This window comes from Canis lupus, chromosome 2 (genome assembly GCF_003254725.2).
Source record: "Canis lupus dingo isolate Sandy chromosome 2, ASM325472v2, whole genome shotgun sequence".
In the NCBI taxonomy this organism is placed as follows: domain Eukaryota; kingdom Metazoa; phylum Chordata; class Mammalia; order Carnivora; family Canidae; genus Canis; species Canis lupus.
Genome location: NC_064244.1, coordinates 76,676,841 through 76,691,389, shown reverse-complemented (window position 1 = coordinate 76,691,389; position 14,549 = coordinate 76,676,841). Strand labels below are relative to the sequence as shown.

The window sequence follows — 14,549 nt, the reverse complement described above, 5'->3', positions numbered from 1 at the left end:
AATTTCTTTTTGTTTTTTTTTTTTTAAATATTTGTTCTATATATTTACAAGCCTTAAAGTTGCTCTAAAGATTTCAAAAGTATTAAGAGTACTTTTCCCAGGGTAGCACTTTTTTTTTTTAATTTTTAAAACAATTCTTGGAGTTTTCTGGTCCACAGCATTTCCTTCTGTTCCAAGGTTACGTATGTTTTGATTACTATTGTGATTTTTTTTTTTTTAATTTTCTGAAGCAAGCTGAGAGGCAGGCAGAAAGATTTGATGCCAAAAAAAAAAAAAAAAAAAAAAAAATCTTTCTTACCTTATTCACCCCAAACCTTCTTAAATCTGGACTAACTACTATGCTTTAAAACAAACGTGAGGTGCATCTGAAGGGGAGGGAAATTTATTTCTCTGCTTTTCTATTATACAAGTTGTTTACAGAAACTGCAAATTAAAAAATTACACTGGCATTTGCAGTCCTTAAAATAAATTAAAAGTTCTCAACTTTTTTTTTTTTTTTTTGCTAAACAGATGTGTTTTTTTTTTAAAGTATGAGTCCTTGTTTAAAAAGAAAAGATTAAAACAGAAAATATTTTCTATAAATAATACATGTATTTTGGTTTTAGTGCTCCCGCCCTCAGGTTTGAAGTTTACTTTTTTCCAGTACCTTTTTCCTCCATGATCACCTTTTTTCTCTTTCCCCTCTCCCACTCGTGCACACGTGGGGATTTCTGCGAGAATTGGCCTTGCTGCACTGTGATTGGCGAAGACGTGAAACTTTTTAAAAAAATACTTAAATTGTTTCTTTTGTTTCGTTTTGTGTATTTGAAGCTTTAGTTATCCTCAGACTCCTCTTCTGCTTCCCGCAGCCACGTGAAAAACGCAGTGACAGATTTCAGAGCTACACCCTTCCCATTCTGCTCTGCAGGGTCCTTGCTACTTTCCCATTTGTAGAAGGCATCCTCAGAGATCACCTCCTCATCATATAGGCAATCAAAAAACATCCGTAGCAAATCTGCAAAGAAATAAAAACATATCATCAGTTCTGGAGGTGCTCTAGTTGTGAGGGAGAGATTGCATTTCTAAGGAATGTATGAATGAATGCACAGGAATTCCCCTATAGAAGAGCATCCATGACAATTCATTATACTCCCTCTTGATAGTATAATAGCAAAACGACTTGTCTAAAGAACATGAAAAAAGATTTAAGTGATCTAAATTATTTTTATTGCTATTACTCTGTTCAGTTTGAAATATTTTCTGATAGTCCTGAGGTGTTTGATATGATTTAGTTCTCAAGCTACACTCTACAAAAATTAAATACAATTTTAACTTTCTTCTTTATACATTCTCCATTGTTTGAAATTTTACAATAAAAATATATAATTTTTACAGATTTTGGAAGAAAAGGGCAGAAAGTACTTTCCCCCTCCTAATGTTGCTTTCAAATTGGAAAGAGTAATAATTTATATGGAAAATATGGGTAAAAACTCTCTCATATGGATTTTATCCAGAGGAAACAATGGTCTGTTGTTTTCAATGCCCAGATGATCTGGGCAAATTTAATTAATTCTGTTTTGGTCCCAAAAAGGAAACTTAGCTTATGTTATTGTTCAAAAAAGAAATAGTTGGTAAAGTTATATATTCTTTATTTTAATCCCTTTCATTGTGGGCTCTTAAATTCATTTATGATTGATTTATTTATTTTTCTTAAATTAATTTAAAGTCAGCCTCTATTCATATTAATGGAGGGAGACAATACGACAAACAATTGATAATAAATATCAGGCTTAGAATGAGTCATATTAAAATTTTCTTTAGATTTATCTTTGTAATTTTATTAGTGAAGATGATATTGAAATCACTTGTCATTTCATTCTCTAAATCCTGGCCGGTCCAATGGGGAAATGGACACAAGTGGTCAAGATTCTATTGATGGTAAATCTCGAATTAAACATCTCTCTGGGGATTATTAAAGTTGATAATTATGGGAGATACTGTAATTTGATGGGCTGAGCATATAGTATCAATTTCATCTCTTGAAAAGTTAATGAGTATTCATCCTGTAAGAACAGAAAAAGGAAGTTGTGATGTTAACCCGCCAAAGGTCTTGAGAAAGAAAACAAAATCAGTTAATTCTGATTTAGACTTAGATGTCTCCTTAATTACAGCCTGAGGATTATTTGTTTTGAACTTTTATCTCCCAGAGGGATTCCTTAGCACTAGCAAAGAAGGAAAGCCCAGCAACAGACACAACTTAAGGAATTGCCAAAGAGCTACTTCAATGTCATCTCTAAAATTGCCCTGTACTGTTATCTACTTTCACACCAGTTTCTACTGAATTTTCAAGATTTAATACAATTCAGTTAATTTACCAGTATCACTAAAACTTGGGTGGTTCAGGTTACCTTGTTTGTCTGGTTAGCAAAGAATTAATCATAACCCTGAAGTGAAAATTAGTCTAAAACACCTTCATGTGTTTGTTGCTTGGCTGAGGGTTCTGAAGAGTATCATCTTTTACTACCAAGATCTGTGTAAAAGAAAGCCTGTAATGCAATGCATGTATGCTACCACCAAGATGCTCTGCATTATCCAAAAGGGTAGTCACTAATCACATGGGGCTATTTACATTTGAATTAAACAAAATTTGGGGTGCCTGGGTGGCTCAGTCAGTTAAGTGTCTGCCTTTAGCTTGAGTGGTGTTCCTGGGGTCCTGGGATTGAGCCCTACATTGGGCTCCCTGCTAAGCAGGGGAATTTGCTTCTCCCTCTTCCTCTGCCCCTCTCCCTGGCTTGTGCTCTCTTGCTCCCTCACTCTCTCAAATAAATAAATTTTAAAAGTCTTTTACAAAATTAAATAGTGGGGCGCCTGGGTGGCTCAGTGGTTGAGTGCCTTTGGCTCAGGTCGTGATCCTGGGGTCCTGGGATTGAGTCCCACATTGGGTTCCCCATGGGAAACCTGCTTCTCCCTCTGCCTATGTCTCTGCCTCTCTCTCTGTGTCTCTCATGAACAAATAAAATCTTAAAAAATTTTAATTAAATAATATTTAAAATTAAGCTCCTTAGTCGTAATAGCCACATTCAAGTGATCAATGTATATATTACACCATACATTTCCATCACTTAGGCAGACTTGCCCTAGGAGAGGATTAAGTCTCTAATATAAACTAGTTTTCTTATAAAAGTCAAGTACATAAAAAATTCAAGTTTATTACAGTTGTTGGTAATCTGAGTTTCGTTAGCAGTGATTTTTCTATATTCGCTGTTCAAAACCCATCACAGCATCCCTGAAGTCTTGGCTTGGGTAAATCTCACCCACTGGTTGGGATAAAGAAAAGGTAAACTTAAAAAAATAAAAAATAAAAAGAAAATAAAATAAAAAGAAAAGGTAAACTTACTGGCAGGTTGATCAAGTTTTACTATTGATGCTTGTAGTGCATAAAGTGCTTGCAGTTCCTTCTCTGTATCTGAGTCTAGGTACTTGAGTAAGATCGGCACTCTTTGCTTGATAACAGCAGTGTCCACTCGGAAGGTAGAACAGTCGGCTACAAGTGACACAAGAACTAAGCATTACATTTAAAGAGTTAACACACATCCTTTTTAAATTTTCTGAGTTGATAAGACATGTGACTATAAGGAAAGCAGAAGCAAGGGGGTCCAAGGAAAAGATTTTGAAATCTAAGATATTCTGAAATTAATGGGATATTCTCCTTGAAATAATAAAAATATTATATGTATTTTGAGTGCTGTGTTTCCTCAAAATGAGCACACCCAATTCTTTATCTTTAATCATACTAAAACAGGGATAGTGGTTTGTGACATTCCAAACTACAAAAGAAATATTAAAAAGGAAATTAAAGTGAGAGTTCATGCTCATCTTTTCAGAAGGGTAAAAGAGAATCATTTTATCATTACCAAGAGGGCAAGGACTAACAGTGACAGTTGCAGACAACATGTAAAATCTAGGCCCTTTGGGGTAAAAAGGCACAGTACAAAGAGGCTGAGGAAAGTATCCTCAGTGCCAAGGAGCATGAGGTTTTATTTCCTCTGTAAGTTAGTAGTGTGACACAATCTTGTTTTAAAAAGCAGCTTTTAGGTAGCTCCGGTGGCGCAGCGGTTTAGCGCCGCCTGCAGCCCGGGGCGTGATCCTGGAGACCCTGGATCAAGTCCCATGTCGGGCTCCCTGCGTGGAGCCTGCTTCTCCCTCTGCCTGTGTCTTTGCCTCTCTCTCTGTGTGTGTCTCTATGAATAAATAAATAAAGTTTAAAAAAAAAAATAAAAAGCTTTTATACTTTCCAACTGTGACTTTATTTTTAAATATTTATTTTTAGAGAGACAGTGAGTGTGAGCATGTGTGCAGGTGGGGGGCAGAGGGAGATAGAGAGAGAATCTCAAGTAGACTCCCCGCTGAGTGAGGAACAAACACTGGGCTCAATCTCAGGACTCTGAGGTCATAACCTGAACTGAAATCAAGAGTCGGACACTTAACTGACTGAACCTCTCAGATGTCCCTATAACTGTGATTTTAAAACACAAGTCTTACAGGGGACCTGAGTAGCTCAGTTGGTTGAGTGTTCAACTCTTGATTTCAGCTCAGGTCATGATTTCAGGGTTGTGAGTTCAAGGCCCTCATTAGTCTCTGCACTCAGCACAGAGTCCACATGTCCCTCTCCCTCTGCCATTTCCCTTGCTCGCCCTTGCTCAATCTCTCTAAAATAAATCTTTAAAAAACAAAAAACTCCAAAAAGACCAAAACCATTAGTCTTACAGGTCCAACGATGCTGGAACGATGACTTTCTTTTAGCTTGTTATTTACACTTCATTAAAGACCTAACAGTGAAAAAACATTCATCTGACAAAACACTTAAATTATAATTCTGAAGCTATCTTCTAAAATGATGATAGGCCTGAAATTCTGAACAATTTTTGAGCAGATTGGACTTTTTCTCCCACAGCAGTGATAGAAATGTGAATTTTTATCTGAAGCTAGGTGGATGATCTCATTCAATATTGTTAAATGCTGTATGCAGCTTAAATACTTAGGGTTTCTACCAACCCTAATCCTATTCACCTATTTGATTAACATTCAATGACATTGTCTTATCATCCAAGGTCAACATAAAGCAAAAGAAGCAACTGGTGTTTTCTTTCCTCATATATGTTTTTATATAAAATAACTTTTCTGTTGAGACGATGAGTCCTTCACGGATATTTAGGTTAAGAATATTCAACCCATTCACTGTAACTCCTTAAAGGAAGACGGAGGGGGCTCTGCATACTGGAGGTTAAAGGCAAAGGTAAAGCCACATCCAACAGAGTAGGAAACAACCTAAGAGACATGTACCCGCTTTCTGCTCAATTGAAGAACACAAGGCATTCAGTAGCTGCTCAGATCTGGGCTTTCTAAAGGCACAGTAGCTATTTATGCTCCTGCTTGAGATAGCCAGGCATTGTAGACAGAAATGGTATCCATTTGCATAGAAAATAAGTTTCACAGGGCAAATTTTGAAGACAATATAAACTCAGACCCATATCATCAGCAGTTAACATACTAGGGATTTCAGATGTTAAGAGTTGCCTTCAGAACTGTTACTTACCTATAATAGCTGCTTTACAAACGGCTGTCATTAAAGCTCTAAGGAATGTAGGTGAACTCATCTGGCTTTCATCTAGATTAGCCTGAAATCAAAAGTAAATGGAATATTTAAACTTTTTTAAAATATTAAATGGAATATTTAAACTTTTTTAAAATATTAAAAAGGGTACATATTGATGTACCCTTGCACATCAGAAGTGATTTCTCCTAAACCACGCCTCATCTAGCACTAGAGCTACCATCAGTTCTGAAAATATTCTAAATAGCAGCATTTAGTTTTCAGAGAGCTTACTACTGCCTATACCTTGCTCAATCAATTACACAGTGCTGTGTACTATGCATTTGGAAGTATAACCATTTAAAAACATTTTTCTTCCTCCATAAATAACTTTTATTAAGATGATCTCACCAAAGTGTGTTTTAAAGACTATTTTTTTCTGATTAGTGTGCAACTATTTTTAGATGTGCTAACGTTGCTTCTTCATCTTGATTTTAATGTGAATTAGAGATTAAACTCAAGCATTGTCTCAATTCCTTCAGGTGGTGGTGAGGAAGATGTTAGTCTTTTCTAAGGATGGCAGAAAAAATATATTTAGAGATATGAAAAATAGAGTAAATGGGTCTCAGATTTTTTAGTTTCTCTTGACATCTTCTTAAAAAAAAAAGAAAGATCTTGCTATAAAATGCCATAATAAACCAGATGAACAACAAAAGGTAAACACAAACAAAAGGAGACATTTACTAGGCAGGTATTTCAAATACTTTTCAAAGTGTATGTTCTTCATGCCTGTGAACAGAATTAATGCTTGTCTCAGCTTCTTTTAATAGCACAGCATAGTATTTTCCACTGAAAGGGTCAGCCTTAAAATGGCCAGGAAAAAACTTAAGATGTCATTATAAACCTGTGTTAGAAAGCTAAGGACTTCAAAGATATTTGGAGATCAGTTAAATATTTATGAATTTTAAAACTGACACAGATCAACTAGCAGCTCTCTCTTTGTTGAATACCTAAACTTAAGCATCATGTGGTAAGAGCAGAGTTAAGAGGGGTTAACATGTCAGACAGCCAGCTCTGCAGGACACAAGCAGCACTGCACAGAGGACTATGTTACAGTAAGAGGTTTCCTTACCAATCTTTTCCAAAAGAATAGAAACATGTGGTGTCACTGCTAACAGCTGAGGATGGGGATAGGATGGGGCAAGAGTCCTGTATAAAAGATCTGATGATTTATGTGTTATAGCCAATTGCTGGTTTATACTTTGTAAAAAAAAAAAAAAAAAAAAAAATTTAGACTGAAGCCAGGTTGGTCTAGACCCAGACCAATTACTTTTGCAAAGTCTGAATAATTGTTTACGAAGAATAAAAACATACCATTACTTTTTGGTACAATAAGACTTTATAGATAGGTTAGAGCTATTTCAAGTAATGAGTATCACCTGAAACTCCCAGATACTTAGATTTCAAGTAGAGTCTGAAAAAATTGAACAAATTAGCTAAAAATAATTAGATAATAAGTACCACTTCCAAACCTTTTGACTGTTTCTTCTATAAAGAAACAAACTACACATTGCTTCTACCAAATAAAGCTAAATATTTTCATTCTAATATTTAAGAATAGAACAGGCCTGAAGAATAGTGTCTAAAACACTACAGATTAAGCAAAGATCTTAACAAAACTGGGCAAGAACAAGAGGGAAGATGGGTCTGTTGAGCAAGCAAACTCAGATTTACATAATACTGGTACCAACACAAAGCAACAGATATCCTCATGTACTGTGAAGCTCAGCCACTGTTGCATTTCTGTTTTCTCTTTCCTAAGTCATCTTTATTAGTATAATCTATATTCAGTGAAATTTACCCTTTTTCTTCTCTGCAAGGAGAATAAATGTTGGCCCAGGATAGGCAGACATAACTGACATAAGAAAGTGGACCTAACATGAAGAGGTGAAAATAGCATCATTTTACAATACTAATAATGCTAAACATGTAAAGGCTGACTGTATTTCTAAAACAGAAAGTAAGGCATACAGTAGCATACCGGAAAGGCTGATGCTGATTCTGTGCTAAATCCTACAATAAACTATCACTCAACTGGCTTAAAAGTCTTAGGAAAGAGATGGTTACACGAAGAGGAATACGTAAGCACACGAAAAACAAGTGATGCTAAACTAACCTTTCCTTTTCGGATTTGATTAGTATATGGTAGCTCAGATGGGTATAAGTGTATATTTCCTGGACTTCAGCAAGGCCTTTGACAAATTATGTAATGGTAGCTGTCCGCTTGTGGGCAAGGTGAAAAGATGAAATAAGACAGTAGAATGATGTAAAATAATAAACAGGTTAACAGCTGGAAGTGTCCGTGGGGGTAGGGGTGGGATCTTGTCCCTGAAAGGAAGCTACTTTGCCCCATTCACACACATTCTTGCCCATAACTTGAATTAGGATAAAGTTGGCTGTTAATGAAATGCAAAGAGGATACAAAATGAAAAAGATGGCAAGGGAATTTTATGACCAAAGTCAGAATCTAAAATGTTCCAAAAGACACAAACTTGCATCTAATTTAGGAAGATGAACACAAGCAGAAATAATTTTTTAAAGCCCCATCTCAGGGAGCCTGGGTAGGTCAGCCAGTTAAGTGTCTGCCTTTGGTTCAGGTCATGACCCCAGGATCCTGGGATCGAGCCCACATTGGGTTCCCTGCTCAGCTGGGAGTCTGCTTCTCCCTCTTCCTATGCCTGCTGCTCCCCCTGCTTGTGCATGCACTCTGTCAACTAAAATTTTAAAAAAATCTTTAAAAGCCCCATTCTGGTTCAAAAACCAAATGCATTAAAGTTCTAGATGGGAGAAATGACTAAATTATAGAACATAAAAGAATGGGTACTAGATGACTGAAAGAGCAATTTGAGTTCAGTGTGGTAAGCCTGCCAGAAGCTCAGAGTCCAAAACAAGAAATGGAACAGCACTGCCTAACTCCACAGTGTTGCATCACCTCCAGCAATCATGCTCAATTTGCAGAGGTCACTTGTGAGAGGGATACTAAAAATCCAGACTATGTTTCTGGATAGGAAAATTTCAAGAAAGGGTGAAAGAATCTAGAAAGGGAGACAGGGATATAATGATAAACTATTACAATTAATTAAGATTCCCAACTAGGTGACAGCATAGACTTATTATCCAGAATAGACATGGAGGAAATCATATTAAGAAAAAAAACCCTAATTATCAGAAGCTTCATTACTTCTCAACATCTGAGACTGGATAAAAAAAAATAACAACCCAGCATGCCTGGGTGTTTCAGCAGTTGAGCATCAGCGTTTGGCTCAAGGAGTCCCGGGATCGAGTCCCGTATCAGGCTCCTTGCACGGAGCCTGCTTCTCCTGTCTCTGCCTCTCTGTGTGTCTCTCATGAATAAGTAAATAAAATTAAAAAAAAAAAATTACAAGGACTACAAAAAAGGATTTATCCAAGAGATTAACCCTCCATGACTTTCTTTCAACTTGATTATATGATTCCATGGAAAATATATACAAATAAAACATACATAAAGAACAACCACTAAAAAAATATGGTAGCAGATTAAAAAGAGACATGATCAATAGAATCCACAAGAAAGATAAAGTATAAAATTTTCAGAAGGGAGAATTAGTATGAAAATGAAAGTCAATATAATTCATAATAATTACATATTATTTATTAATTTCATCCAGAATAGTACTTAAAATGCAGGTACATTTAGAAAAAAGTATATATTTTCTGAATAGTAAAATGTAGGGTATATGAGACTAATGAGACCCAGAAAAGTGGCTTCTGTTTTGACTAGTTTTACTTGACCTTATAAAAGACTGCAAATCTTAAAAAAATAAAGCTATATACAAAATCACAATGGAAAAAAAAAGGAAAAAAGAAAAACCACAATGGGATATTACCTCACACCAGTCAGAATGGCTAAAATTAACAAGTCAGGAAAAGATGTTGGCAAGGATGTGAAGAAAGGGGAACCCTCTTACACTGTTAGTGGGAATGCAACCTGGTGTAGCCACTCCAGAAAACAGCATGGAGGTTCCTCAAAGAGTTGAAAATAGAGCTACCCTACAACCCAGCAATTATCATATGATCTCACTCATGTGTGGAATTTAAGAAACAACAGAGGATCATAGGGGAAGAGAGGGAAAAAAATAAAACAAGATGAAATCAGAGAGGGAGACAAACCACAAGAGACTCTTAACCATAGGAAACAAACTGAGGGTTGTTGGAGGGGAGGTGGATGGGGGGATGGGGTCACTGGGTTATGGACATTAAGGAGGACATGTGACATAATGAACACTAGGTATTATATAAGACTGATGAATCACTGACCTCCGCCTCTGAAACTAAACACACTATATGAATTTAAATTAAAAAAACAACAACAAACCCTTATAGTTTTAAATACACATATATGAAAAAATAACTAGCTTCATTAAGGTTAAATACTCCTACGAAGTGAAAGGGAAGATATAGGCATACCTTGTTTTATTGTGCTTCGCTTTATCATACTTCAATACTGTGTTTTTCACAAATTGAAGGTTTATGGCAACCCTGAATCAAGGAATTCTATCATCACCATTTTTCTAACAGTATTTGCTCACTTGTTTGTGTGTCTGGGTAATTTTCACAGTATTTCAAACTTTTATTTATTTATTTATTTATTTATTTATTTATTTTTTTATTTCAAACTTTTAAATTATTATTGTATTTGTTACAATGATCTGTGATCAGCAATTATGACACTGAAAGCTCAGATGATGGTTAGCAATTTTTAGCAATACAGTACTTTTCTTTAAGATATTATGTACATTTTTAAAGATATAATGTTATTACAGACTTAATAGACTATGGTATTGTGTGAATATAACTGTTTTATGCACTGAGAAAACAAAAAATTAATTTGACTTGCATATTAACTTTATTGTGGTCTAGAACCGAGCCCACAGTGCTCGCTTCGGCAGCACATATACTAGAACCGAGCCCACACTATCTCTGAGGTGTGCCTGTCAATGTGAATGAAAGGGATCCCATAAAAACTGTTCTTATAGAAATATCAGGGAAAGTGACATAATCTCTATACCTCTACCCAGTCAAAGATCTGTTCATCATTCGCCTTGTCCTCAATAATGAGTTTCTCGAGTCGCTTATATAGCTCTTCAGCAGAGAGTTCTTTTTTTGAAAGTGCTTCAGAGGAACAGGAACTATCAGACTCTATAAAGTCCAACTTCTGAAACATAAAATGTTATCTGTATTAATATAAATCAGTATTAGTAACACTCAGAGGAAAACACAGTCATGGGCTATATGTTCTATTTTACATGGGATATCTGAAAGATTCTCACTCTGCTATTTTTCTGAATACTTCTCCAACTTTTTATATAGTCTATCTTAATTCTCTTTAAAAACAACAAACCACCAAGACCCCTAAAATTATCTCTGTGGCTATGATCACTCCAAATCCTCAGTCATGCTCTTAGCAGTGACATAACTCTATGGCTGGGAATATTTATTTTTATTTTTTAAAGAATTTACATATTTATTCATGAGAGAAGAGAGGCAGAGACACAGGCAGAGGGAGAAGCAGGCTCTATGCAGGGAGCCCGATGTGGGACTCGATCCCGGGACTCCAGGATCACACCCTGAGCCGAAGGCAGGTGCTAAACCGCTGAGCCACCCAGGTATCCCTATGGCAGGGAATATTAACAGTTCAATTTAACTCCTTCTGTAGACAATGGTTTATCAATCAGTACTACCACAGAACAGCTGTCAAAATTCTAAATTTGGTTAAGTCCTTCAAACACCTCCTGACCATTCTGAATCCAAGTCAGAGAAATGATGTCATATTATAAAATTCCTCAACAACCAGTGAATTGTAAGAAGGACAACAAAAACAAAGGGTTTTATAAGTATTGCACAAAAGATCTTTTTCCCACAAAACTCATTCAATTCCAAAGGACTGAATATGCTGGTATGGAGAAAGACTGTAAATATGTAGTCACTGCAATGAACCACATTGTCATGGCCTGTGAGGGTCAAACCCAATGCAGAAATGCCTTTGCGTCAGCCTTCAGAGCACCCCTAAGAAGCTCACTGAACACACATGAGGAGCTCTGCAGCCCTATAAGAAGCAGTGGCTTTGGGATGCCTCGGTGGCTCAGTGGTTGAGCATCTGCCTTCAGTTCAGGCCATGATCCTGGGGTCCTGGGATAGAGTCTCGCATAAGGCTCCCTGCAGGGAGCCTGCTTCTCCCTCTACCTATGTCTCTGCCTCTCTCTCTGTATCTCTTATGAATAAATAAATGTTTAATAAAAGCAAAAAAAGAAGCACTGGCTTCACGTCTCCTGTCCTCAGATACTGGTAGTCCAAGGCTACTCTCACTTTGTTCTTAAGTAGTTGATAAGGATTATCTTGCTGTTGTCTCACATCTATGACGATGACCCTGGAAAGCATAAAAACAAGTGTACACACTTTCAAATTCTCCCAGAACAGTGGCTTGCTCTACCATGTATTTAAGTGCTAAGGCCTCCACAAGAGGTACAGATACACTGACACTAGAGTCAGAGATGGGGATGGGAGTGGGGGATGGAGTTCAATTCTGACTCAGCTACTACCTCTACCAGGAGGACTTATTCTAAGATGGGAATACCACCACCAAACTCAGCCAGTTCTAAGCACTCACTGCACTAAGAATATGCAACTCACTAGGCACCAATAGGGCTCTAGGAGCATACGCCTCATAGAGCTACTCACTAACCTAGAAGGGAAAAGCCCCATACTAGCAAGATCAGGCACTGTTTCTACTGCATAACAATGTGCTGCTCATATACCAATCTGAGCTTCTTTTATGATCCCTATGCCAGTAAGTACATACTAGTACTATAATAAGCATTATAGTTGCCCCCACAGTACTAACATGTGGACAAAAAAACTTCACATATTTGACATACTCTATTTTCTAGGAGGTAATTTAATCCTGAATTGAATACTATCTAACTACAGGGCACATCTAAGGAGGGGCAACCCAAGAACTTTCTCTTCATTTGATAGAGAATAACTACCTGCCCCCCTGTAAAAAATTTTTTAAAATCTCCAATTATAAAAAAAAAAAAAAAATAAAATAAAATCTCCAATTATATAATGCTGTTGTACAAAGAAAACTTCTGATGACTAAACTTTTTTTTTTTTAAAGATTTTATTTATTTATTCATGAGAGACACACACAGAGAGAGGCAGAGACACAGGCAGAGGGAGAAGCAAGCTCCATTAGAGGGAGCCCAACGTGGGACTTGATCCTGGGTCTCCAGGATCACACCCCGGGCTGCCCTGATGACTAAACTTTTAACAATTCTTTTGCAATAAGAGTATTTTTGGGAGGGGGCACCTGGGTGGTTCAGTCAGTTAAGCATCTACCTTCAGCTCACATCATGATCTCAGGGTCCTGAATTACAGCACCACATTGGGCTCCCAGCTCTACGAGGAGTCTGCTTCTCCCTCTCCTGATCCCCCTGCTATGCACGCTCATTCGCTCACTCTCTCTCTTGTCAAATAAATAAATAAAATCTTTAAAACAAAATATTTTGGGTGATAGTTGTACAACATTGTGAATACACTAAATGCCACTGAATCATATACTTTGAAATGGTTAACTGGATGTTACACGAATTTCACCTCAATTGCTAAAAAGTAATACCTGAAAATCTGATGATTTTTATGCCATTCTGACACATGTACATAAAATTATGATTGTACATATATACTAAATATAAAAAACAGAAATCATGCCATAGTTGTTCAATTCTTGAGGGATAGTTAAAAACAATAATCAAAATCACTAGTAATTTTCAAGGGTATAAGGCAATGTGATAAAGAAGTATGCTTTGCTTAATGAAATTTCACTATGCAAAAGCCATAGATTAAAATATTAAAGATTATTAGCAACAGCTTTTCTCTAATATCTTTGAAGACTTTGATGTATTCTTATGCTATCCCCAGATCCACAAAGGAAAAACTACCTTGAATTTTGTGGGGGAAAAAATGCATTCTACGGTTTTGTCTTTACCATTTATGTAGCATTTTAAAATAATATTTTCCTATAAAGTATTAGGAACACGCTTCAGTATTCTAATTTCTCTGACTCAATGTTGATAAATTAATAAATACCCTACCTCCACACTTCATGTTCACACAAAAGCATAAGATGATGGCGATAAGTTCTCTTAATAATAGGAAATCAATTTTTCAAAATCTTGAAACATTTTCCATATTTATTCTAGATTAGAGCAGCTACATCGAATACCATTTTAACTTATCCTGTCCCCACTACTGCTTCTCAGAACCCCTGTGTTTCTGTGTAAGTTATCTGAACTTTCTGGAGCCTAGAAGGCTGGGCTTCAAATTTATGGATCAGCTCATCACTACTTGCAGAACATACTAGAGATCCCAGAGAAAGGGCAGTGAATCAAGTATTTTAGAAAAAAGTTGACAAGTAAGGATAGAGAAGACCAGGTTTTCTAAAACCTCGTTTTCCTAATTGCCCTTTAAACATTTTTATTAGTAACAATCATATGTATAATTGATTACTTTTCTGTGCTCAGTGCTTCTTAAACATTATCTTATTTAATCCTCATAAAATTCTACAACATTATTAAAATTTATTTGATCATTTATTATGTTTATTATTAACATTTCCTAGGTGACGAATCTGAGGCTTAGAGAAATCAGGTAATTTGCTCAGAGTCACAGGCCATGGTACAAGACTGGAACCTGAATCCACGATTATTTGAAACCCAGGTGCCATATGTTTTCTTATTTCTGGATATATACCTAGAAGTGGAATTGCTGGGTCATATGGGAATTGTGTAAGAAATCATCTTTATGTTATCTTAATAAATTACATCTTTATACATGTGTGTCTGTTTATACATATTTATAATTATTATTTTATGGA

The 14,549-nt window shown here is 36.2% G+C and overlaps 1 protein-coding gene across 27 annotated transcripts in view; it reads right to left on the bottom strand.

The window, feature by feature from the left end:
- Positions 1–263: 263 nt before the first annotated feature.
- EIF4G3 (eukaryotic translation initiation factor 4 gamma 3) overlaps positions 264–14,549 on the bottom strand; it is a 330,809-nt gene continuing 316,523 nt past the window's right edge. For all 27 annotated transcript variants that reach the window (XM_049106169.1, XM_049106142.1, XM_049106171.1 and 24 more), the window contains 4 exons: positions 10,683–10,829; positions 5,576–5,657; positions 3,377–3,523; positions 264–994 (listed from right to left, as the gene is read on the bottom strand). In XM_049106169.1, coding sequence (XP_048962126.1) covers positions 813–994; positions 3,377–3,523; positions 5,576–5,657; positions 10,683–10,829 — 558 coding nt within the window. In that variant the 3' untranslated portion in view covers positions 264–812. The remainder of the gene's footprint in view (positions 995–3,376; positions 3,524–5,575; positions 5,658–10,682; positions 10,830–14,549) is intronic.